At 45.4% G+C, this 24,977-nt stretch overlaps 1 protein-coding gene across 8 annotated transcripts; it reads left to right on the top strand.

The window, feature by feature from the left end:
• The first annotated feature begins 1,857 nt into the window (after window positions 1-1,857).
• LOC100699009 (protein TsetseEP) lies at window positions 1,858-22,386 on the top strand. Of its 8 annotated transcripts, none has more exons than XM_025906491.1 (5): window positions 1,859-2,276; window positions 9,372-9,966; window positions 11,374-11,473; window positions 18,823-18,986; window positions 19,813-20,243. In XM_025906491.1, exons 1-4 carry the CDS (start codon window positions 2,028-2,030, stop codon window positions 18,971-18,973), a joined length of 1,095 nt encoding a protein of 364 aa, XP_025762276.1. In that variant the 5' UTR covers window positions 1,859-2,027; the 3' UTR covers window positions 18,974-18,986; window positions 19,813-20,243. The 8 variants fall into 8 exon arrangements, 7 of the variants coding, with proteins under 7 accessions (XP_025762275.1, XP_025762276.1, XP_005469202.1 ...); XR_003219745.1 differs by lacking the exons at window positions 18,823-18,986; window positions 19,813-20,243 and adding exons at window positions 13,362-13,531; window positions 13,628-13,751 and having other exon boundaries at window positions 1,860-2,276; XM_013269861.3 differs by lacking the exon at window positions 18,823-18,986 and adding an exon at window positions 13,362-13,437 and having other exon boundaries at window positions 1,860-2,276.
• Window positions 22,387-24,977: the final 2,591 nt, after the last annotated feature.

The following is a 24,977-nucleotide window of genomic DNA, read 5'->3' as shown; positions in this document are numbered from 1 at the left end:
GTACGTACCCCATTTATGACCTCTGAAGTGCCTGCTGCTCGGCAGGCTTCTTGTCTGTTGTGGTTTAAATGATGAACTGATTTTAAAAATCAAAATTTAAATCCTGGAAACAAAAAAGCATTTAAAGATTTATTTAGTTAAAACATAAGTTGATCTTTATTCTGATCGTAAGCACCGCAGAACTTGATGTCAGACCACTAGAATAAAAGAGCAATAGAAAAGAATAGATTCATCAATAAAAAGAATAAATACATAGATAATAATGCTGATGATGGCAGCGTTCATACACAGTGGAACAGATACTAACAGGTATTTCAGACTCGCACTTTGCAGTTCAGGTATTGCACAGGAAATGCTCAGCACGTAACCGCTTGAAGCTTCTTGTTGGTCAGCCTGATGGTCGGGCTGCAGTCCGAGCAGAGCTTCCGGTGCCTTTGAATTCACTTCACGCTAAGCTGGGGATTTTGTTTTGACAAGCAGCTTAACTGCTTTTGTAACCAATACATCTACTCATCAAAGAATGAGTGAAGCAATATGGATAACAGCAGAGGACAATTTATCTAGGGTCTGATGGCAATTTACCATCAGTGTCCAGCACTTTAAAGGATTGATGGACTGGAGCACATACTGTACGTCCTTAACATACACTCTTAAACATCAGCTTGACACTGATACATCAAAGGAAACTTAACCGACTCTAAGTGCAAATGTTTCAACCTGAACAACTTAAAACTTCCCTGGGATACAATGTAAACAAAAACAAGAAGAAAAAAAATATTTTCATCAATGGCCACTTCTAACCAGGTGACAAGTGAATATATTGTGTAAAGAGTCTTTTTTCTCAGTCCTGGGGTTGTAACATTACAACCTCCTCAGTCCGTAATCAGAGAGTGTCTATTTGACAATAACCAAAATGTCTTTGCGAATAAAAAACAAAACCAAACAATTGTGTTAGCTGGCCAGCAAAATAAAGAGAGTGTATGGCACTGAGTGCGGGTGTGTGTGTGAGTACTTCGGTACAAATACTCGAGGTCCGGATGGATGAATGAATGGCAGCCGCCGATCCTTTAATGGCACCAGCGCGACAGCACAGCAGCGAGGCGTCTGGCAGGAGAACAGACAATAGTCTTTTTAAGGCTACTGCAGATGAAGGTATTCCCCGCTAGCTCACCCAAGCTTGCTCTCTGGCACAGCTACAAGCCATGTGAGCTCATAGCCCCTCCTGCTAGGATGTACTACCACAGTCGACTGTCGTGAAGCAGCCGCAAACCAACAGCAATAATAAAAAAAACCTCAAAATCATTGAATAACATTTTGTAGCTGAACACCCAATATAGATATATACATATACACTGAATATCAGATAACCAAAGTAACACTGGGTTACACTTTCATGGGATATTTTACTTTGAAAATTAGCCCTCGATGCCTCTTTTACCCCTTTGTTAACGACTTTTATTTTGAAATATCTCTAAATTCACTTACGTCCTGTTTGTAGGGGTTTTATTTTGAAACCCATTCTTAAACGCTGTGGTAGCCCGTCTGTAAGATAGTTTATTTTGAAAGTTTGAAGTTGTATAAGTCATGTTCACTTGAACAAGAAGCCTGCGAGTTGTTGTCCTACATGTCAGGTCTCTTATTTTGAAAAGTATCGCTAAACAAACGTTAGACTGTTTTGTTGTTGTTGTTGTTGTTGTTTTATATTAAAAACTTACTCTCTTACCTACTCATTTGAGTTTTAGGTCTTTAATTGTGAAAACCTCTGTATCCTGAATGTGAGGCTTTTATTTTGAACGCTTGCAAGAAATTAGTTTTTTATCCACTTGGAGCATTTTGTTTTGAAGCAGATCCGGCTGCCCGTTGCTGTGTGTGTGTGTGTGTGTGTGTGTGTCAGCTGTTGAGGTCAGATTGTGTGAGGAGGCGGGATGAGGCTCAGTGTGTGTGTGATCGCAGCCTGATTAACACACACGGTCCTCAGCCTCCTCTTGAACACACACACACACTCCGTGACTTTTCGGCTCTCCATCATGGACCTGGACCCCGCCGTCATCATCCCCGCCATCCTCTTCACCGTCGTTGCCATTTATTTCGCTACGTCGCTCCTCAGCAGGAAGCCCGACGCCTCCTCCTCGTCTGCCGGGAGCAAGAAGTCCAAACTCGGGTACAGAGACGACCTTCCTCCGCAAGGAGCTCTGGAAGAAGAGCCCGAAGCCTCCCTGCGACCAGAGCCCCCAGCTCCGGCTGTGGAGGACATAGGAGCCGCCGAGAAGATCCAGGTGAGCTCCATCGATCCTGTTATTGATCAGCCGATTGGTTTTAGGCAATAATTTTATTTAGAAAAGCGGCGACTTTCAATAGATTTTCTCCGATTCCAAAAGATAAAAGGCAAATCTACGAATCCGGGAAATTAACTTTTGTTCCAAAACTGATCAATAAGCAATACAAGATGCAAAAAGTACAAACGGGGTCATAGACGCAGTTTATAACTGCAGCCTGTCAGACAGGAAGTCCTTAAATACCTCAAAGTCCTTCAGTTTTATCACCTGTATCTAAAGGAGCTGGTAACAGATATTTTTAATTATTTACTGTCACTTTATATACACAGATGATTAAAACGACGATTAACAGCAACATACTTTGTGCTCTCAGTGAAACTGCAGTTATCACAGACTGTATATTGAAAACGGACGTGGAGCTTACTGACTGTCGCCATCTTGGCTTTTCTGAAACCCGAAATAAAAGAAGGCTAACAATAGCAACCCTTATCATTACTTCTCAGTAACAGCCAATCAAAATCCAGCTCAGGCTTATTGGACAGTTTGTTGGTACAGTGACCTCACAGCAGACACATTATTGGTCACATGATGTCATTAAAAATGCTCCAACAGCACAAACAGGTCCAGAGGTCCAGGTGAAGCTAGCAGATGCACGAGCCTTAATGCAAACATTAAGCCTAAATACAATTTAAACAGGTGAGCTATAAACAGGTGTTGTGAAGGAGGAAACGATCCACAGAGGCCAACAGTTTGTGCATCAGGCTGTAAACATGTTTATTTCTACTGTAAAGGTTTAACATGGGAGTCTATGGGACTGACTCACTGCTGGAGCCTCTAGTGGACGTCAGAGAAACTGCAGCTTGTAGAGCTTCGTTTGAATGTTTGGTTGCCACCTGCTCTCATAGAGCTACCTGGGTGCACTCTGGACTGAGTCCTGCTGACGACTGGAGGCCCGATGCCCAAACATGGTCACCACCTTTTCCCTGTGATTGGTGGATTTGCTTGTGCACACTCTGAGTCGTCTCTATGGAAATGTTGAACTGTTTTTGGGGGGGTGGAGTGAAACGCACACACGAGCTGTGGTGTTGGACTCATTTGAATACCTGCTGATGTGAGAGCTGTTAAACATGCAAACCATCTGCCGGCCATCTTTAAACAGCCTGCAGAATGTGCTCACCGCTGCTGTAACAGGCCTCCGACTAACCGTCTATATTTGGCGCCAGACACTAACCCCACACTGACACCACCTATAGGAGGTGGGTGTGGTGCTGTGGCGTGGGTACGTGCATGTTTGACAGCTGTGAGTTCAACCTGCTGATGCCACTTTTTAAATCCAGCGACTCTGAGCTGCTGAGTCTCCTCTGATAACGTTACCCAAGCACACCGAGCTGCAGCTGTCCAGCTTACTGTACGACTGCCGCAATGCATCGTGGGCCGTCTCACAGTGTTCATAAAGGACGTCTGTCTGAGCGCTGGAACACAGCGAGTGTTGTTTTCTGTGTGGGAGTCACAGCACAGCCAAAGGGACACTGACTGCACTTTCTATTTGACCTGAAACCTACATTTAGACAGAGGGAAGAAAGTTTGCTCATGCTGAGTGTCGGGAATCAAACCCTCAACCTTCCAGCTCCATAGATGTGCTGTAGAAGAGTTTCCTGCCCTGACCGTTGTAATAAAACACTCTGTTTAGTTTGGATTATTTGACTTGTGGTGTGTTTGAGCTGGGGACCAAAACATAATCAACCTTCCAGCTCCATAGATGTGCTGTAGAAGAGTTTCCTGCTCTGACCGTTGTAATAAAACACTCTGTTTAGTTTGGATTATTTGACTTGTGGTGTGTTTGAGCTGGGGACCAAAACATAAGGAACATTATGTTTTGGAAATGTAGAAAACAATTAAAATAATATGAATATTAATTAGAATCGTTTAAATATTAATTTAACATTTACTGCCACAAAGGAAAGAATTAAGACGTGTGGAATTACTCCAAGAAAATCCATGAAGAATATTCAAGTTTTAAAAATATGTATTTTTATTTCACTGTCAGCAGATGCTTGTGCTGATTCTGATGTTGATGCAGAGACTAAACAGGAGAGTTTCGTCTCGTTCCTCCTGTGAAAGCTGCACGACGTGAGCTCGCTCACATCTCCATAAATGGAGAGCTGCTTCGCCACGAGCGACACACTTTCAAAGAATGAGGAAGGAGAGGAAATGTTAACCAGCTCTGAACAAACAACTTTCACTGCTGACTTCAAGCTAAAGATGTTTCTTCTGTTTTCACGTGTTAAACGAGAAGCAGCACCTTTTCCAGCCCGAGCACACCAGCGACAATAAAAAATACTTTATTGCATTAATCTGGGCAAAAAGTGCTGCTCTCTCTGCGTGTGCCTTATCTAGGCTGCAGTCTGGATGGAGGTGGAGTTTTGTAACGTAGGAAGAAGGATCAGTCCAACATGCTAAGCAGAAACCTGTCACAGAGTCACACCAGCTGAACAGGAAGGAGAAACCAGGCTGAGACGCATGAAAACAGCTGAGCGTGTTTGGAGGAGCTTCAGATTTATTAGCAGACTCAGGAGTTAAAGTTCACCAACAACAGAAACAGATTTTTATCTGCTGCCAGAATCCCGACTTTCTTCTTACTGTCATTATAAACATCAGTTTGTGATGAGAGCAGCAGCAGATTTCTCATTAAAACACGAGCTGGAGCCAAACCTGCAGTTCTTCTACATCCTGAGGCTTCAAATGAGTCGGGCCTCATTAAGTCTGAACTCCAGTCCTGGTGAGTGAGCACTAATCATGCAGTCTGCACGCAGCTCAATAACCAGGCTATGTGATGGTTCATGACTCCACGCTCTCGGCCATATATGCTGCTCACTCCTAGAAAAACTGACCTGCTGATGGTGAAAACTCACCATCACAACAACAGTCGCCACAACACGCTTTATACTATAAGGTAGATCGTACAATAATACATACAGAGAAAAACCCAACAATCATATGACCCCCTATGAGCAAGCACTTTGGCGACAGTGGGAAGGAAAAACTCCCTTTTAACAGGAAGAAACCTCCGGCAGAACCAGGCTCAGGGAGGGGCGGGGCCATCTGCTGTGGCCGGTTGGGGTGAAGAAGGAAGACAGGATAAAGACGTGCTGTGGAAGAGAGACAGAGATTAATAACAGATATGATTCAGTGCAGAGAGGTCTATTAACACATAGTGAGTGAATTAGAAACACCCAGTGCATCATGGGAATCCCCGGCAGCCTACGTCTATTGCAGCATAACTAAGGGAGGATTCAGGGTCACCTGGTCCAGCCCTAACTATATGCTTTAGCAAAAAGGAAAGTTTTAAGCCTAATCTTGAAAGTAGAGATAGTGTCTGTCTCCTGAATCCAAACTGGAAGCTGGTTCCACAGAAGAGGGGCCTGAAAACTGAAGGCTCTGCCTCCCATTCTACTTTTAAATACTCTAGGAACAACAAGTAGGCCTGCAGTGTGAGAGCGAAGTGCTCTAATAGGGTGATATGGTACTACAAGGTCATTAAGATAAGAAGAGCAGAGGTTTTAACAGGATGTGCATGAACTCCTGGAGCAAACAGTCCCACATTCGGTGTTTGAGGACCAACTATACATGAATTCAAACACGACTCTTGTCTCCGTTGGGTTTTGTCAAACTGAGCAGCAGCGAGTCATGGAAGCTGTGAGCCGTTCTCTCCAGCCTGACATACCTCTGCTGGTATTTCCCCCGGCCTGGCGCCGTTCCTGCCTCTCCTCCTCCTCCCTCTGAGGCCTGCTCGGCTCTGGCTCAGTACTCCTCTGCTCCACAGAGCTGCTGGCCGGGCATCAAGTCCGGCACAAAACAATGTGGTGATTACACTGAGCTTGGCACCGTCACTCTCACCACCACCGCTGCAACCACACCCTGTCCCCACCCGGCCTCTGAGAGAGCTTCCTGGTGTTTATTGGTTGTAGCTGCTGGCACTGGGGAGTAGTTTGCTCTTTATAGCACCACCAGAGCCTGAAACAGAGGAAAGGCAGACACACCGAGGGCCGGTCTCAGCGATCGGCCTCGCACTCTGAATCTAAATATTTCTGTGGACGCCTCACAGATCTTGGTTTGTATGAGTAGAAGTAAGATGATCTGTGTGAGAGGACCCGGTCGAAGTGTCTCCGTCGTAAATGGAGGCGGAGTCAGCAGCTGAAGTGGAGATAGGGCAGCAAGCAGGAGGATAATAAAGAGTCTGTTCACACAGAGGCTGGACACTTGCCTCGGCACGCTGCCCTCAGCCTCAGCTGAATCATACTGGGATTAAATTTATGGGAAGACCTGCAAATGATAACTGTAGCCAAGCGACCATCTCCAAAATCAGTGGAGCAAGAATTCTTATATCAGATGAGACCAAATCACCTGCAGTCCGTATCATCCACGTGGCCCCAGCTGGTGGATTGATTTTATTCTGATTAATTACGTTTTTCTTTTTCATTGTAACCTTTATAATCTCATATAACAGAAGAGCAGAGCTGTGTTCTCAGTGTTCAGCTGCCCTCAACAGCACCAATAAGCCCTCAGTAACATTTACCTGCTGTAGCTCCACTGTAACATTACCTGAAAGCTTGAAGTAATCAGCTGACCCATCCATCCACCCCGACCTCCTCCCTATCTGGATGTGGTTCGAAGAAAACCTGAAGGCTTCTTTGTAATTTGCAGGTGTACGAAACAGAGTTTAAGAAAAGAACCAAAGCAAAGCTTCGGCAGTTCAGAACATTTGCATCATTTTATGCAGGATTTTGGTTGATGCCCGACGTCTGAGTGCTCTGTACGGTTTGCTCAGGTAGCTCAGTGAATTCCTCACATGCCGGCTGAGCTGATGCTTCCTCTGTGTCTGTTATGGAGCTGAAATGGCTTTTAGGAGCACAGCACTCAGTGTAATGTTACAGATATGCTTAGCAGGAAGTGCTCTCAGAGGTGGTGAAGGCCGCGGTGACTGGGCCTGATCCAGAGTGGAAGAGCTTGTTTTCCAGAATCCTTTGTAAGTTCCAAGTTCTTGCAATTGTATCTTATAATGACTGTTAATGAGTTTATAACATAGTCCCAATTAAAAGCTCACAATCCTAATTTGGTGTCATAATCTGTTCGGACTAAATGACTGCAATCGCTCATTTGAAGTCAGGCTATGAAGAGAAGGCAGAAAATCTCCCGTAGCAAACGTCTCATTCCTTCAGTGCATATTCATGTCAAAAATAATCTGTCGATAGAGTTTAAATTATGTAATCTGAGTTCGATGGTTTATTTATCAGCTGATGGTAAATTGGTCCCTGATATTCAGTCTGTGACGTCGCTCATTAACTTTCGTGCTGCGTGGTTGATAAATTCTCCAAATTAGGAAGTTAATGTTTGTTGCCTGAAAGGACGCCGCTGCACACGATGACCTCATCACGGCTCCTTTAACAAACTGTTTTCCGGTTTAGGTCCGGAGTCCAAACAGGGCCCGTCCTCATCATTCTGCTGACTCACAGAGCGATTTAATGAGCTGCATTTAACACCGTGGGTATTTCAGTGTTTCAGAGCTCAGGAATTCAGAGGAAGGAACCCGTGTTTCCGGCTAAACGGATGCCATTCCAGTTTGAGGGTGTGATGGAGGACTGCTGTGGGATTAAAAGAGGCGTGCAGCAGCCAGGCTGAGGGGAAAGATTTCTACACTCGGCCACCAGCTGTCTCGGTGGTGAGACCAGCAGCAGACTGTGGGGTCTCTTTGGGTCAGGGCAAGACTGATGGAGCAGAGCGGACCTTTATTAGTTTTTCCAAAAAATGCTTCTGCCTCCATTTCTCTGGGCTCAAGACCTGCTAATACGTTTCCTGATGAGATCGCGTTTTTAAGTATGAGCTGAAGAACCAACTGTGTGACCAGAGACATTTATTTTGTTCTTAAGAATAGAAAAGAAAAGTGCCAGCTGAGCTTGGTTTACACTCCACAGCATGCCCGAGTGTTGCTGCTGGCCACGCCCATCCCTGTATGACCTGAGGCCAGTTCCAGGTCTCAAAGCTCAGATCGATGAGCTCGCTGTACGCAGTCACAGATCTCAGTCCAACAGAGCACCATTGGGTTGTAGTGGAACGGGAGAGTGGATGCAGTCAACAAATGAAACAAATCGTGTATCCGATAAGCTGCGATACAAACGCCCATGTCACAGTTCCTTAGTCTCCATAAAGCCTTCCAACTGTTTGGTTTCTTTAAGGCCACAAGCGCCTCCTAAAGACGAGGACAGGAGCAAAGTTTGGATGGTGGTAAAGCAGAGAGGCTGAGGCAGAAACCAGATCTGCTGCTTGGATGTGTGCAACCTCAGCACTTCAAAGATACAGGTGCAACTGTACAGCCAAGCAGGGAGGTCAGCTGCTAGATATATACCTGTGTGTGTATATTGTACATACACAGTATATAGATGTATGGATGAGCTGCTGGGTGTCAAGGAAGGGACGGGTTAGCCGAGGAGGGTTTTATTTGTCCTGGTGTTGCTGTGGAGGTGCTGCAAGTGACAGTAATGACCTCCAGATGAGTTGGTCTGTGCCGAGGTCATTTCAGGGAGCCGGAGTCCACATGTGTACAGGTATTTTTCATTATTGAAATATAAGTCTTCCTTCAATTCTGGCTGATATTACATTTCTCTGCTTCATTAAATTTTCTTTTCATGGTGGTTGTTGGGTTTTCCTCTGAGCCCCGGATTCAAAGGGTCTGTGTTCGGTTCCCTGAGGCAGCAAAATTCAGCACCAGTGAAATTTGCACAAGCAGACAATATTTGCACATTGACAGGGTAGCTGCATTTTTCCTGTGTAATAATGGTCTCTAATCATTAAAAAAAAACATTTCGTAATAAATGTCTTTAAAGTTATCAAAAACCAACCTTCATGAAATCTAATTTTCTTACAAGGAAAAAATACTTCGAATTACAGAATGACGTAATTCATAAACTTTCCCAAAGCAGATTCCAGACTTCAGCAGGTTTATCAGTAAACACTTCTCAGTTTTGACAGTCGGCGAGCTGCTCATTCAGCTGTGACGTCCACTGCTGTGAACTGTTTTCATAATCTTTCTCTTTTCAGGCTGTCCCAGAACCACAACATGTCCCTGAACCAGTGAAGATACCAGAAGCTGAGCCAGAAGCAGCAGAAGATCCAGAGGACAGAGAAGCAGTCACAGCACCAGAACCTGTGGCACAACCAAAAAAAGTGCCAGAGACAAGAACAGAACGACCACCGGCCCCAGAAGCAGTCCCTGAACCAACAAAAGAGCCAAAGTCTGTTCCAGAACCAGTCACAGTATCAGAACTTGTCTCTGAAGCTGTGTCAGGCCCAGAACCTGTTCTTGAACCAGATGAAGCACAAGAAGCAGCACCAGTGTCTGAACCCATACCAGGCTTGGTATCAGGCCCAGAACAAGCTGCAGAACCTACCCCAGAGTCCAAACCTGTAGCAGAGCCCTTATCAGAACCAGCCAGGTCCCCTGAACTCGTATCTGAACCCAAAACTGTCCCAGAACCTGTTACTGATCCAGAGCCTGTGCTCGTGTCTGAAGTGGCAGCCCAGAAGCCCGCGACTGAACCTGAAGAACTGCTTGAGCAGATGCCCGGACCCAATGAAGGTCTGACAGAACCATCGCGTGAGCGGGAACCCGAACCAGAGACCGTCCTGGATGACGGTAAGTCTGCTAGCTGGACTGAGCAGTTCTACTCTCCTCTCTCTGATCAGAGAGGTTTTGGTCTTAGTTGACCTCAGTGGACCACATGAGACTGAGGACAGAGTCCAGAACTGGTTTTATTTATTGGCCAAGGACTGCCTAGTGTCTAAGATTCCAGTAATTAAATATTAGGAGTTCCTCAAGGCTCTATCCTGGGCCCTCTTCTGTTAAACATACATTTGAAAAGCCAGTCCTAAACCTGTTAAATAATTCAGTACAGCCTGTGTACTGAATTATTTAGTGAAGAATGATGGTTCCTCAATTTTAACTTTATTTATTTAGCGCCAAATCACGACAACAGTTGGCTCAAGGCTCCTGAACTTCTCGATGCCAACGCCTCAAAAACATTTACTTTGTACAGTGACATGTGGTGTAACATGTATGTGACAATGACATTGGTCATACTGATTCTCGGGATGGGTATATATGCTGCTAAAACATGCAGAACTTCTGCAGAGCAGACTTAACGTGCTGAAAGTTTGAGCCAGCTGTGAACACTGAAGCTGCCCACATACTTGTGCTCTGGATTTATGTCTGCTTCTTTTACACTGAAGATAATCTTTGAGCAGAAAACGGCTCGTTGTAGAGGCCAGCAGCTGCGCGTCACAGATAAGTCACTTCCAGGAAACATTAGGAGTGTACACAGATGCTGGGCTTACTGAAATACAACGTGTGACCATGAGGAATATATTTTAGAACAGCTGATTTGCTGTTAATGAATCAGCAAGGAGGAAATCCGGCTGCTCCCCGTGATCACTGTGACCTGCATGTCTGGATCAGTATCCAGGTTCATGCATGATGAGTAACCGTGCTGTGTGCGGCCGGCTGTCGACGCTGGCTGAGCCGGAGCGTGGTTACCGTATCAGCTGGCGTGCGTAGAGGTGGAGCAGCCATCTGCTGCAGGAGGATGATACTTAATCTTGAACAGGCAGCAAAGCTCTTGGCGTGCACGCTGACGGCTCGCCATATGACCTCCAACCTGTCACACAGCAGGTGGAGCGTCAGGTGCATTTGTGTGCTCTGAGGTCATTGCTGCACTAATACAATTACAGACATGATAAACCACAGACTGCAGTGATGTCACCGTTTGGACTTTGCTTCTAAGCTCTTTTAAATCTACAGTAAGGACGTTTTTCATCGTCACCAAAACTGTGAGTCCTGCCGCTCTCGCTATTTCAAGAATGAAAACAGAGATGCAGAATATTTTAGTTGTTAGTTACTCAGCATATTAATGTGTATGCCTGAGCTGAAGTACATTTAAAAAAAAAGAAGAGTCCTGTAAAATGTGCTTCAGGTCGGTATGAGCTGATGAGTTAGAGCTGACATCAGCCAGATGCTAACATGTGTGCGCTCCCTCTGCTGTTCCAGATGTGGCTGCAGCTGCTGATGTGCTGAACTTCACCCCGGGAATGAAACAGAGTAAGGTGGCAGTGCTGATGACCCAGGAGGACATGGAGGAGGAGCAGAGGTTGGTTTCCTCGGGCTGCCCGATGGTCTCACTGCATGCTAACACACCCTGTTCTATCCTGTGTGCTGTCTGCATGGACAGGACAGCTGCACAGAGCAGCCAAAGCTGATTGGTTCCTTGAAACTTTATGACACTCGGCGTGGAAGACATTTGTGATTTGATGGAAGAGCTCAGGAAACAAAAAACAGCTGTGGTTTCATTTTAACTCATCAGGCTTTAATTGTATTGATGTGGTTAGAGAGCAGTATCTCTCAGCACGTGGCTCAGTGTGGACGATGCTGTGTGTCGGTCAAATGCTGATTGGTGGATAAGTGGGCTCGAACAGGGAAGGGTGCAACGCCATGAATGGGAGAAGCAGGAAAGGTGGAGGCTTTAACCCACTGACAGTAAACGCCTGCTTCGTGTAGACTGGGCTCGGTGTGGAACCAGAACCACGTAGAACCATGTCTTCCCCTTTACCACCCCAGGTACACCTTTGTCATACCTGTGCTGTGCTGGGAGCAGCTCCGCCTCCTGATGCTCTTCACCCACTCCTATGTTTCCATCCCAGCAGATTTTTAACTGAGGCAGCTGATAATTCAAATAGAGACTGTAGCTGAGGACCTTCATGCAGAGGACTCGGTCCGTCCTCGCCGGAGTGAGAGAGCGTTCTGGTTCGTACATCCAGAGCAGCTTCTGTCTCCTCCATGCGTGTCTGTTCAACACATCCTGAGGCTGACACTGTCTGAACGCAGTGTTATGTAATGTGCTGCTACATGCTGTCTGTGCCCGTCTGTGAGCCTGCAGCTGGACGGAGTTTCTGTTTCTTCTTTGTTAAATCAGAGTTGAGTAGAGAAGCAGCCTGCGGATGAAGGTCTGGCAGATTTCACCGTTTTTATTCTCTGCTCTTGTCGGTGTGGGGAGTGCACGTCTGCAGCGCTCTGATTGGAGACTGGAGCTTTGTGTGGCTTGGCGCTGCTGCTGCACTCTGTTCCTGGGGGGGGGGGGTCTCTCTGTTCTCAGTTTGCTGAGGGAAGCTTGTGCAGAATCCTCGTCAAGCATCTGTTAAACTCTGAGTGTTTGCTTCCAGCTGCACAGCGTAACGTTACCTTCAGCACCTCGAGGCTTTTGTTTGTGTTCAGTCTGACCCGAGCCTCGTCCTCCCTGAGGCAGGGTGTCAAACACCTGGAGGCCAAAACCTTCTGAGTCAGGAGAAACTCGAGAACGGGCGAGTCCCTCCAGACTGAAGGACTGGAAAGGTCGCTCCTCACTGTGGGACACAGAGGTTTGCACAAAGGGCACAAAAGATGCTAACTGACCACAAACAGTCATTTTTCTGTCCTTTTGTAATCAGCTGTCATGCATCATATGATGGATCATATGCATTCATCAGCAACATAAATGACCACATTAGTGCATAAGGTACCTGCATGCAGCAGCAGCTGTGCTGGATGCAGAGAGGTGGGCGTGTTTCAAAGACTGAGGAGGGAGCATTTTGTTTTGCACAGGTTTGGGTCAAAGTTCATCCCTGATTGGTCTCAGCAGCCCAAATCCAGTCCCGCTGCAGCGGCCTGATGCGTCCTGTTCTGGGACTGTTGCCTCCTTCTTCATTAGAATACATGTTGTGCATACTGGGAGGATCGAACATCATCATGTGACACCTGTGATGTGCTGGTCTCACTTATAATTTGGTTCTTTATGACACCGTGTGCATGTGTCTGATAGCCCTGTTCAGTTATACACAGAATCGTGATCATCAGGCTTTTTTAAGTGACACGAAACAAACTTTTAATTTAAGTTTCTTTTTTATCCTTCCCTCCTGGAATATCCCAGCATGCACCAACCTTTTGCACGTTTTTCTGGATTGTATGAGTGACGTGTCTGACAGCCTCCACCTTTATCTTTCCAGGATAGAGCTCACGTCTGATTTTACCTCTCTGTAATCAGCCTCAGCAGACTCGTGCTAGTGTGCTAGGAAGGAGATGGTAAGGAGAATATCCCCTCCCTAAACCCTCAGCCCTGCCCGTCCTTAATCACCCCTAACACTGCAGCACAGATAGACTGACGCCAACATTCACAGTGAGAAACAGAGCTGCAAACCGGTGGGACAAATGCAGCCAGTTAGATCAAAGCGTCCAATAAGAAGCTGTAAACTGATTAACGTCTCTCCTGCAGAGCCGACAGCAGCTGCAGGAGAGACGTCCCTCATCTGAAGTCTGGGTTTCTTCAGAAGAACAAACATGTTGATAAAAGGAATTAAATGTGCTGGAGGAACATAATTAAAGAACATCTGTAATGATTTGATTATTTGATTCAATCTGCAAAATGACGATAAAATAAACTCTGAGAATCAGCTTTCGTGGAACCACAGAAGCAGTCATGTGATTCGTTTCAGCTGCAACTTCAAAAGAAAACAGAAAATGTTACTGGAATTTAAAACGAGTTGAAGGCATATTAAAGCAGTGCGCGTAGCTATGATTTTCTTATTTCTTTCATTGTGACTGTGGAGTCTCCTCTGTGGGGAGGGTCTGTGTTTGTGTCTCCTGTGGACGTTCGGGTCCAACTCTTGGTTGGGTCCCTGCTGACGCTTCATGTGGAGAACATTTAAAACATGTTTTTGTGTTTTCTGCCCACGAGTGGGCGTGTCCCAACTTTTAATCGTTTCCTGTCTCTGCAGTGAGATATTCTGCATGAGGTGCCGATGATTGATTATTGATCGGTCGATCCATGTGACTGACGCGCCTCTCCCCCTGTTTCACGCTCATTCCTCTGCTGTTGGTCACATGGTCTGTGTTTACACCCAGCCCGCCGCTCCAGACAGCGGCTGCTTATCCTCTTATCATTATTGTCCTTCACCGTCTCTTAACAGGAAGTTCAGCCCCGCCCCTTTAACCTCCCAGCATGCACCAGTGTACCGACTGAGTGTGACCCAGTGTGGACAAAAGGCAGCCGATGTGGGTCACATGTTCTCCGAGGGGATAAGACGTCCATACAGGAAACACAAAGGAGACGCTCTGCACCTCCAGCTGCAGCAGGAGCGCGCTCAGTGTTGAAAGGGCAGATTCATGAGTTTTTAATCTAAAAGAAAAGAGTGCCGGGGTCACGTGACCACGCTGGGACTGACGTGAGTTTCCCGGGCTCCAGGGTTGGACGAACTCTGGGAGCATTTTCACAGAAGTGTGATGGGAACTCTTTGAGTCATGTGAAGAATCCAGATTTTAAGATCAGGCTTCATGCTGCAGTCACAGCGTGGACACGTCCTCAGACTCCCCTTCATGTGGTTCGGCCCTGATGTGCGCTGCCTTCTTTACCTCAGACAGGTGAGATGCTCCTCTTCAGTCCAGCCGCTCACCTCAGACAGTCGGCTTTCATTAGCTCTGTTACCTCTGCAGATTAATCCCGTACTTCAGGGCTACTGCCTGTTTATGGAGGCAGAGGTGTGTTCACCCTGCGACTCGTTACAATCATTTGATTTGGTTTTTATTCCTGGGACTGTTTTGTATTTCCTACCAACCCGTCTCTTTGTCCTGGAAGTATCCGGTTGTCCTTGATTCAGTCTCCAGCTTTCACACACACATTTTCCTGACCTGCATGAACTACTGGAACACTTTGTTGCAGAGGTCACAGTAACTTGATTTTACTGTTCGTCTCCCTCACAGATGAGCGGAGCTGCAAACTTTGAGTTCATCTCATGAAGCGCTCAAACAAAAAGGCCTGAGAGCAGACGCCCGTCACAGCTGCTGCCTCGTCCGGAGCAGTTTAATTTCTGGGTGTGGACTTTGATATCACTGCTGCTGTGATTCTAGCAGCGGGCTGCCAGACTTCATATCAGCCTCCTGCAGAAACTCGACTGTGCAGCAGACGTCAGCGCAGGGTTACAATGATTCGGACGGGATCGTGGAGGCGCTTAAAGACATAAAAACAGAGGCTGAATCATTTAAGCCAAACAGTTCAGCACATTATCCAAAGCACAGGAAACCGTGGCCCATAATTAGTGGTTGCTGTTATGGAGAAAACGAGCAGCGAGGACCTTCGTGTTTGATGGAGAGTCCTCCGCCTGCGTCTGAGCGGCCGAGCTCAGTTTCTTTTATGGACTTTTCCATGAGCCATGAGCGCCCTCCTCTGGTCAAACACAGCACACATTTAAAAGAACCATAATAATACATCTTATTAATATATCAGCTGTCACACAGTCACAGTCAGCCTGGACCAGGAGACTGATGGACACCACAAAGTCACCTGTAAACACAAAAGAAGATCAGATTGAGAATATTAAAAATAAAACCTGGTTTAAAACTGAAATGAAGAATAAAAATCATTAAATACATGATGATTCATGATGATGTGAACTAGAGTGAATCAGCGGGGATGGTCGCCTGATTTAAATGGCTAAATTACCTCCTCAACATGTCCTGAAGTTCTCTCGAGGCCTGGGGTTCCCCACCCCCGTCATATGGAGTTCTTTTATTACACGCCGACTGTGACGAGCAGAGAGCTCGGCGGCGTCATCGCCATATTTGGTAAAAATTTCTAAACATTTTAGTGGCACATGTTCAGGTGCTGTTAAAATATAATAAAGTTTTATTTTTCCACCTAAAGCAGGGGTGGCCAACCAGTCAGAGACCAACAGCCACTTTTTTTTTACTGTGTTACCGCAAAGAGCCACATCATACGCATGGGCACACATGAACATCACCCATCCTTTCCTCCCCTCTCTCTCTCTCTCTCTCTCTCTCACACACACACACACACACACACACACACACACACACACACACACACACACCTCTGCTCAGCCAGATTTATTGTAAATGTCACACACCAACATGATAATGACAGAAATGGACTCCTACAGTACTAAAACCACAGGCCAGTCATTTTCAACAATGAACGCTGTGTGCACTGTCTCACACACAAACTCTCAGTTCAACCAAGTCCACAAACAAAAATATAATAATCTACAATAGCATTTACTTTTACAATGCATGTTGTTTAGTGGGACTTCTGGCATTCCTTGCCTTGAACAATCCTCTTCAAATCTGGCTTGTATTCCGTTTTTGCCACTCGAAGCAATTCTTTCACATGAGTGTCAGTCAGAACAGATCGATGCTTTGATTTCACATGTTTTAGGGTAGAAAACACAGACTCACAGACGTATGTTGACCCAAACATTGACAGTATCTTGAGCGCAGCCCGTTTGACATTGGGGTATTTTTCCATTGGCACACTTTTCCAGAACTCAATGGTCCCTTCCCTTAAAGCAGGTTTCAATTGGTCCTCCTCACAAAGATCGATCATCTCCAACTCAGCCGCAGCTTCATCTGTGACTAGCGGGACTTTCAAACAGCCGGTCTCTGCATTAAATGCGTCGACGAGGAACGTAATCTGTGGCCTTTTCAATTGTAGATCATGGAACGGGGTCACAAAGCTTTCGTGCAAGTTTTCAATCAGCGTTGCATATCTGGCTCTTTGCTTACTCAGGGCGGCGCTGGCGACTTGCCCGCTGGCTCTTAGCAGAGTGGGAAAATGCGTTAAATCTCCCTTTTGAATATGTGTCTTGAACAGCTTCAGTTTGTTGACAAACCAAACACACTTTGCACCAGGTCAGGCAGCATTTTTAACTTACCCTGCAGGGTCAGGTTCAGTCTGTCCAAGTGACACAGCATGTCGACCAAAAAGGCCAGATCCATAATCCACTTGAGGTCCGAGAGCTCGGGATAGTCCTTGTCCTTCTCTTCCATAAACAGTTTCACGGCATCCAAAAGCTCAAAGAAGCGAGAGAGTACCTGGCCTTTTGACAGCCACCTCACAGTGCAGCGGCAGGTCACCTGGAAGCCCTTGGTCCAGCTCAGCGATGAGATTCTTGAATTGCCTGTGGTTAAGCACACGTGTGCGGATATAGTTGATGATTTCCATCACAGGCTTCATGACGTTATCTAAATTCAATGATTTAGACACGAGTTGCTCCATGTGGATGATGCAGTGGAAATTCCAAAAGTCAGGAATAGTTTGGTCAGCTTTGCACAGCCCCACAAGCCCGTTCACAGATCCCATCATGGCTGGCGCTCCATCCGTGGCTATTGCAGTTAATTTTGTTATGGGCAGATTTGCTTTTTCAAATGCAGCCATCATGGTTTCTTTCACATCTATCCCACGGGTTCTGTCTTTTAATGGCACAATATCCAGGAGTTCTTCTTGGATCACACAATCGTTTGACACAGACGTGCAAATATTGCCAACTGAGGCTTGTCTTGTATATCACAACTCTCATCCAATGCGACACTAAAATACTCACATGCTTGAAGGTCAGAGTGCAACTGTGATTCAATAGCTGTGTTAATGTCCAATATTCTGTGTTCAACAGTGTGGCGGGACAGTTGGACGTCTGATACCATGCGTTTTAGTTTGTCGTTTTCAGGAGACAAGATTTCAACAACGTCACTGAGGCATTTTTTAACAAACTCCCCTTCATTGTATGGCTTTTTAGCCCGTGCAGTGTTCCAAGCCAGCTGATAGGATGCGAGCGTTATGGTCTCTGACCGCTTCGTAAATTTTTGGAAAAACTGTATCTGCTTTTCTGCCTGACTTTTCAAAGTGTCCAACTCGTGCTTGCGAAGTTCAGTCCCTTTTGGAAATTCCTGGTCGATGTTAGCATGGAGTGAGCTGAAGTGGCGCTGAAGATTTGAAGCTTTGAAATGCGACATCTGACATATAAGGCAGAATGGCTTGCCATTGTGTTCAACAAAAAAATATAAACTCTCCCACTCTGTAAAAAATGTCCTGTGTTCATCTTCATATTTTCTTTTTGCTGTGCCTTTTTTCCCTGCCATTTTGAGGGCGAACTTACTCCTACTGGGAAACTTTGCGGTATTTTCATCTCACACACATGCGCATTTGATGAAAATACCGTATTGAACTCAAGCGAAGCGAACGCGCACATTTTAAAACAACAACACACAAAAAAACCAAAACACAAACTTTGATATGAACGTAAGAGCCGCATGAAACCAGGCAAAGAGCCGCATGCGGCTCGAGAGCCGCGGGTTGGCCACCCCTGACCTAAAGCTCCACATGTCCGATGTCCTTCCTGTACCCTGCAGGGTTTCATGTCCCCTGGGATGAACCGCGGGTCGTTTCATTGCTTCAGTCGTGGTGAATGTGCAGCACTGTGGACTCTCATGGACTTTAAAACCTCGCCATCTTTATTTTGACCTGTGGGTTAGAGGTGTGCGAACTGAATGACTGTCATCATCAACATTTTGTCCTGTTGAATTTTCTGTGTTTTGATCCAGGTGAATAAATAATTTCAGGGTGGAGGTGTGTTCTGTAGCTGGAGAAACACTTCTGCGAACTTTGCTTTGTCGATGTAGCCTGAGGCAGCTGCTGTGTCGCTGTGGACCGGCTGCTGATCAAGCGCTCGCCTCTGCTCGTTTATTTCTGTCTTCGCTCTGGTCTCGTTACATCTGTCAGCTTCTGTCCAGCTGTGCTGCTCGCCTGCTAACCCTGCATGCTGCCTGCTAACGCTCAGCTAACGGTGAGTGCCGCCCTTTGCTTTACCTGTCAGGAGCGCCGTTGTTAACCATGTTAGGCAACGTTTTCCATGAGTCAAACTCTGTCTACGTTAACCTAACTGACTCTGGTTGCCTCTAACAGCTGGAGTCGCTCGTGAAGGACTTTCCACTGAAATGTTAGCTTAGGCTTCCCAGTGACCGCTCAGCAAACTTAAGTCAAGGAAAAATGTGTTGTCCCCGGCTGGAGGGTGACTGTTGCCTAGGTTACCTCAGTCCCAAATCGGTGCTGCACCTAAAACCTGTGTGTGTTTTATGTTCCCACTGTTAGCAGACCTCTGCAGTCTCCTGTAGTTTGCACTGGAGATGCAGACTGCAAACACCAACCAACCACAGACTGGAAACAGAACATTTGCTTTCAAAGTAAAAGTTGTGCCTTATCGCTGAAGCCAACACATTTCATGCAGCTTTTACTCTGAAGGCGAGCTCTGTTACAACAGCTCAGTGAGTCATTATCGAGTATTTGCATGCAAGTCAACGACTTCTATGCAAACTACGAGGCACCAAAGCAACCTCGAGGAGGTTTTCGGTGCAGCACCGTTTACCTCTCTGCCATTCAGCATCTATAAACCTGAATATTTGAGTAGAGTAAATGTTGGCATTAGCATCTTTCAGAGCTGAGTTGACTCCAGAACAACATCACGTTAAACACCGTAGATCTGCTCTAACTCTGTGGGGCGTTTTAGCATCACCAGGTTTAGATTTTCAGACGGTTTGAGTCATTTTTGCAAGTTTTCCTGTAGTTGTGATCTCAAACTCCTGTCAGCTTGTGTTTTCTTTGTATTCTTACAGCTGATCCGTGAGGATGAGGAGCGCTGAAGAGATGAAGATCAGACCCTGCAGAAAGTCCTGCCTGCTTTCTTCTCTTGTTGTTGAGTTTTGAGGTTTGAGCTGCTTGTGAATAGCAAACGTCTTCACACCAAAGTGCCTTCAGGAGTTTCTTCTGTCTGCTTTTCGTGTCCAGCCTTTCTGAAGCAAACAAATTAATTATGTGAGTGAATGTTAATGAAGTTAACCTCAGTATAACCTAGTTCTCACTGCTGGTTTCAAATGAAAAAAGAAAATTAGACGACAAGCTGCAATAAAACGTTCCTGCTAGCTTCAGTGTTCAGTTGTGATTTTAAATGTTAACCATGAAATAAAAGTGTGAAACATGTTGTTGATTCTTTCTGATCTTTGTTTTGTAAATTCTGGATTATTAAAAATACTTTTGCCCATTCTCAGTGTTTGTTTACTCTTTCCTGTTTCCTGTTTTTGCTTCAAAGTTTAGGTGGAGCTGACAGAGACAACAGCACCATCAGGTGATTGTTTAGAGGCAACACATGCAAAACTAAAAGTGTAACCACAGACGACATAAAAAATGAATGTCCCTCCAAAAATGGCAAACCTGCATTAAGACCTCCTCTGGCTGTAAGAGGTCAGGAGGTGAGCCTGCTGCTCAGCTGATCTCTGAGCTCAGCAAGCCGGTCGGGTCGATGGTCTCGGTCTCTGGTTTTAGGTTGTATTCAATAAAAAATGACGTTTATTTTCCCGTGAGAGTAGCAAAGGAGCTGGAAGCAGGAGGAGCTGGCTTTTGTTCCTCGCTCTCTCTCACTGAGAATTTAGGATCAAAAGTGACGAGTGACAAGTCTGGTTTCAAAATATCAAGATGCAGATGACGGAAATGCTCCTGTTTTATCTCAGGCTGAAGACCTAACACAGACGAGGGGCAGACGAAATAATGAGAGAGAAGTAAAGACAAGAAACGTGATGACAAAAAGCACTCGTGAATCAATTGTAGATGGTTCAGCACCGTCAGCTTACAGCCACTGCCGGGATTCCTCAGTGGAAACACTTTCAGAGACATTTGCAGTGCTAGAGTATTTGGACTGGTTTCATTTAGCTGGATGTGTGTTGGAGTTAAAACTGCTGATTAATGAAGAAAATCAGATTTTGATCCACATGCAGTAACATCTGGAAGATTCTGATTGGCAGCCTCATTTTTCAGCCTGACAATGATCCCAAACACACTGCCAGTGCAGTGAAAGCATGCCAACACACAGTGGAGCATCCCTGAAGCAGTGTGGGGACATCCTGAGGCAGAAACATCCAAAGAAGAGCTCTGAACGTCCTTCAAGAAGCCTGGAGAAGAGATCCTCAGAGAGCTGAAGGATGAAGGTGCTCACACCAAACATTCATTGTCAAGCTCGTTGGCTGAAGGCTTCAGTGCAGTTCTGTCTAATGATGTGCTACCTGGTTGCTAGCTGCAGGCAGAGCTATGTAAGGCTCATATCAACACATTACAGATGGTGAGACTGTTAGCTGTTTGCAATAATCTGGTTCATTTATATGAATTAATTCGGTGAACATCCAAATCCACAATCTGAAAACACCTGAGCGAGGATCAACAATAAAAACGATCCCGGAGGCTAAACTGTTAACTGTATGTGTGTGTGTGTGTGTGTGTGTGTTGACATCCCAGGGTACAACAGGAGCAGCTGGCAGCCATCTTCCAGCTGCTGAAGGCGAACCAGGAGGTGACGGAGGCCGACATAGAGGAGCAGCTGAAGCTTTACTCCCTCTGAAACACGAGAGACGCCATCGATCTGTCCACTCAGGAAGTCTATCTCCATGACCGCCATCATCAACATCGTGTCCAAATCACCACAGCTGGATGTCACATGCTTGTTTATTAAAAAGTTGGATTTCTTGTCCTGTTCTGATGTTCGACGCTCAGAGTGACTCCAGACTGCAGCTCGCCATCTGTCAGACTCTTAATAGTGACATCACTTCCTGCCAAAGTAATGCTAGGCTAAATTTTAGTAGCAGTTTGAAGAAGGCACTAAATGAAGCTGGCAGGCTTCAGATTCATATTCATGGCAGACACGTGAGCGCGGCGGCATCCTCGAGACGTTTCCCCTCAAACCGCTTTGTTGGCTCTCGTCTGAGAGCTTCTGACGTCACCAAAGACCAAAAAAAGAAACAGTGTGTGGGATGATTTCAGCCTCAAAGCTCACTGAACTCTTTTATACATTAATCTCTGTTAGTCAAAAAAAAAAACATTTCAGTGCTCATTAACAAACATTTTTCAAATATTTGCTGTAAATATTGTTATTTTAAAATATATTAATGTAACTTTTTTGCATGAATTTTGTCATGAAAACAACTTTTTTCCCCTCCACCGTTCATTTTTTATTTATTTTATAGTTCATTTAAAGCATTTATAGTATTTTTAATTAGTTTTCACAATAATAATAAAAATGTCCCCAAGTGTCCCCCGAGCTGTGATTGGCCTCCTACACAGTTCTGGCTGCTTCTTCTTCTGTCACTGTTTTTCTGCACTGACCCCGGAGTATCTGCAGTCACAATAAAGCTGTTTGAATTCTCGCATTTGAGTGAAATGTTATATTTCCCTGCAGGAAACGACAGAACACGCTGGGATGATCGTAAGACCGGCTTCTGTAGTCCATCCTGTAGACATTGTAGTTTCAGCAGTGCAGACATGATTAAGGAGTCCAGCGTAAAAGCAGTCTGCTTCTCCTTTCCTAAGTCCTTTTAAGTCTCTCCGTCACACCTTTCCTTCACTCCATGGCCTTTTCCCACTGTGTGGAAACTGATCTGGAAAAGGAGACATGAGTTCATGTCGGGGCAGCTGGATCGACTCACAGAGAGAAACATCAGTGCCACCTAGTGGTTGATGGTGAAACTGCAGAACAACAGGCTCAGCAGCAGAGGCTTGTTTGTTTGGAGCTGCAGGCTGTGTTTCCTCCTGTGAGCAGCAGAGGGCAGCATTTCACTAAACCACACAGCTTCAAGGCTTCACCTCTGAGACTGAGCAGAAACACGCTCTGCTTCCTGTTCGAGCTCTCTGTTTTTTCGTCTCACCCTCCCTTACTTCATTTTTCAGGAGAGCCGACAAGGAAAATGTCGGTCGAGTGAACCACGGGGTCGTCGAACTGAAACAGGCTCTCCTGCACACAGTCCTCATTTATACAGTTCTCTGCAAACCCGAACATCACGGCTAACAGGAGGATTTTCCTGTTCCAGCACAGCCAAACATCGAAGAACCACTTACTGCTAAAGAGACTGACAGGGGAAGTGCGCACTACATCCTTGGTTTCTTAACATAGAGCTTATCATTGCAGCACAAAAAGAGACCTCCTTAGACTGCTCTTTAATGTTAGTTTCCATGTTTTCCATTGAGTTAGCATTTCTGTCACCAGCTAGCTTACATGCATAGTAAGTCTATTAACAGCAAACAACCAACCCGGTGCTGTCACATTCTGTACTGACACAAGGTGGCGCTGAACATGTTCTATAAGCTTTAACTTATTTCACTTAATATACACCCATATCACTTTTTGTGGAGCTTAAATATTTTCCCATCCTCTCCTGCTTGTAGCTGCTGCAGTCTGCACAGCAACCCACCAAAACCAGACAGAGCAGAACAGAAAGGAAAGCTGACGTTAGAGGCGACAGCATCCACAGCGACACAGAACACTTAAGTGTGGAGAGGTCTGTGATCAGGTGCTCCACCCTAGTAACACTACAATCTCAATATCAAAGCACTGCTTCAGGTAACAAATGAAAAAATACAACATAATGGAAACAAAGCATTATATTATTTAGATTTTTATTACTTTACACAGTTTTTTTAATGATTTAAATCCTGCATGAGGAATCGTGTAGCATGTACAGGAAGAGATAAAAATAGAACTGTGCTGCATGCAGGCTTCCTGTTGAACAGAGCATAACTTCTCTATTTAAGCTGAATACTGAAAGAGCAAACACATCTAGATAATGAAATGTACTTTTAAGCATAACATAATAAAAATCCTAAAATCCTAAAAAATCTCTTAACATTCCCTCCTGTTGTACATATGTATATGTACATAGCAACCACTAACATTGTATCAGTCTACGGCCACTTGTAAACATTTTTAGCCAAGACATCATAAAATAGTGGGTTTTGTGAGTATGTTATATCCAAGTGTCTATCTCATTATCATCTTCTTCATTCTGTGATAGGGTGATGTAAGCATGAATTGAAGCAGTTACCATTTTTGATACCATGTTCTTCAAACAAGGTATGACACATGAAGTGAGAAGACACAATAACAGTATTATAACACCAACAAAAACAAGTCCTTTAATCAGCAGGGATTAAGAGCCATGTAAGCCAGTCTTCCGTGTTTGTGGCATAGTCTCGTTGTTGTGCATCCCGAAGTTGTCTGAGTGTTTTCAGAGCATCAGTCATGTTCGATGAGTGCACATTATCTGGAATGTATGTGCAACATGTGTTGTTAAAGAGGACACATAGTCCTCCTTTCTCGGTGAGAATCATGTCCAATGCTACCCTGTGTTGCATTACTGCAACGCGCAGAGCGTCAATTTCTTGATCCTGTTCGTCGTCGATTTTACATGAAGCATTCAGAAAAAGTCCAAAACGGTAGTTTAGAGTCTCTATCCTTAAAGCGTGTTTTCTACCCCCACCCATGGGAAGAGTGCATGAGTAACTTTTTGTCTGTCAGTCCAAAGTTTAAATTCCTCTGGGACATCGGAACCCCATATGGAATCATGCTGCTTGAGGTCTGGGGTGCTTCGTCTTTTCCTTGTTGTTGATGTTGACGTGGCGTCCATGGTTATCTTGAAAGTGTGGTCAGATATGAAAATGGGAGTGCACTGAGCGCAGATGTTGCTGCTCTTCACGGGCCCTCCAGGAGCGTGTGTCTGTACTGCTTTGCAGTTGGTGGTGTTTCCCATTGGCGTGGATCCGTTCTCTTGGCGGTAGCATAGGCTGTGGCTCAAATTCCCATTGTTTTCAAGAAAGACTGGGAATGATTTAGCCTCACTTCTGTGCTTCACTTTCAGGTCAACCCAGAACCATTCGTCACATGTGCCATTTCATAGTCCTATCTGGAGAGGTTCCTCATGGTTGACCACGATTCCCTGGAATTGATACCCAAGGCTGGCGTAGC

The sequence above is a fragment of the Oreochromis niloticus genome, linkage group LG4 (assembly GCF_001858045.2).
Source record: "Oreochromis niloticus isolate F11D_XX linkage group LG4, O_niloticus_UMD_NMBU, whole genome shotgun sequence".
In the NCBI taxonomy this organism is placed as follows: Eukaryota; Metazoa; Chordata; class Actinopteri; order Cichliformes; family Cichlidae; genus Oreochromis; species Oreochromis niloticus.
This window is presented reverse-complemented; position numbering and strand designations above follow the sequence as displayed.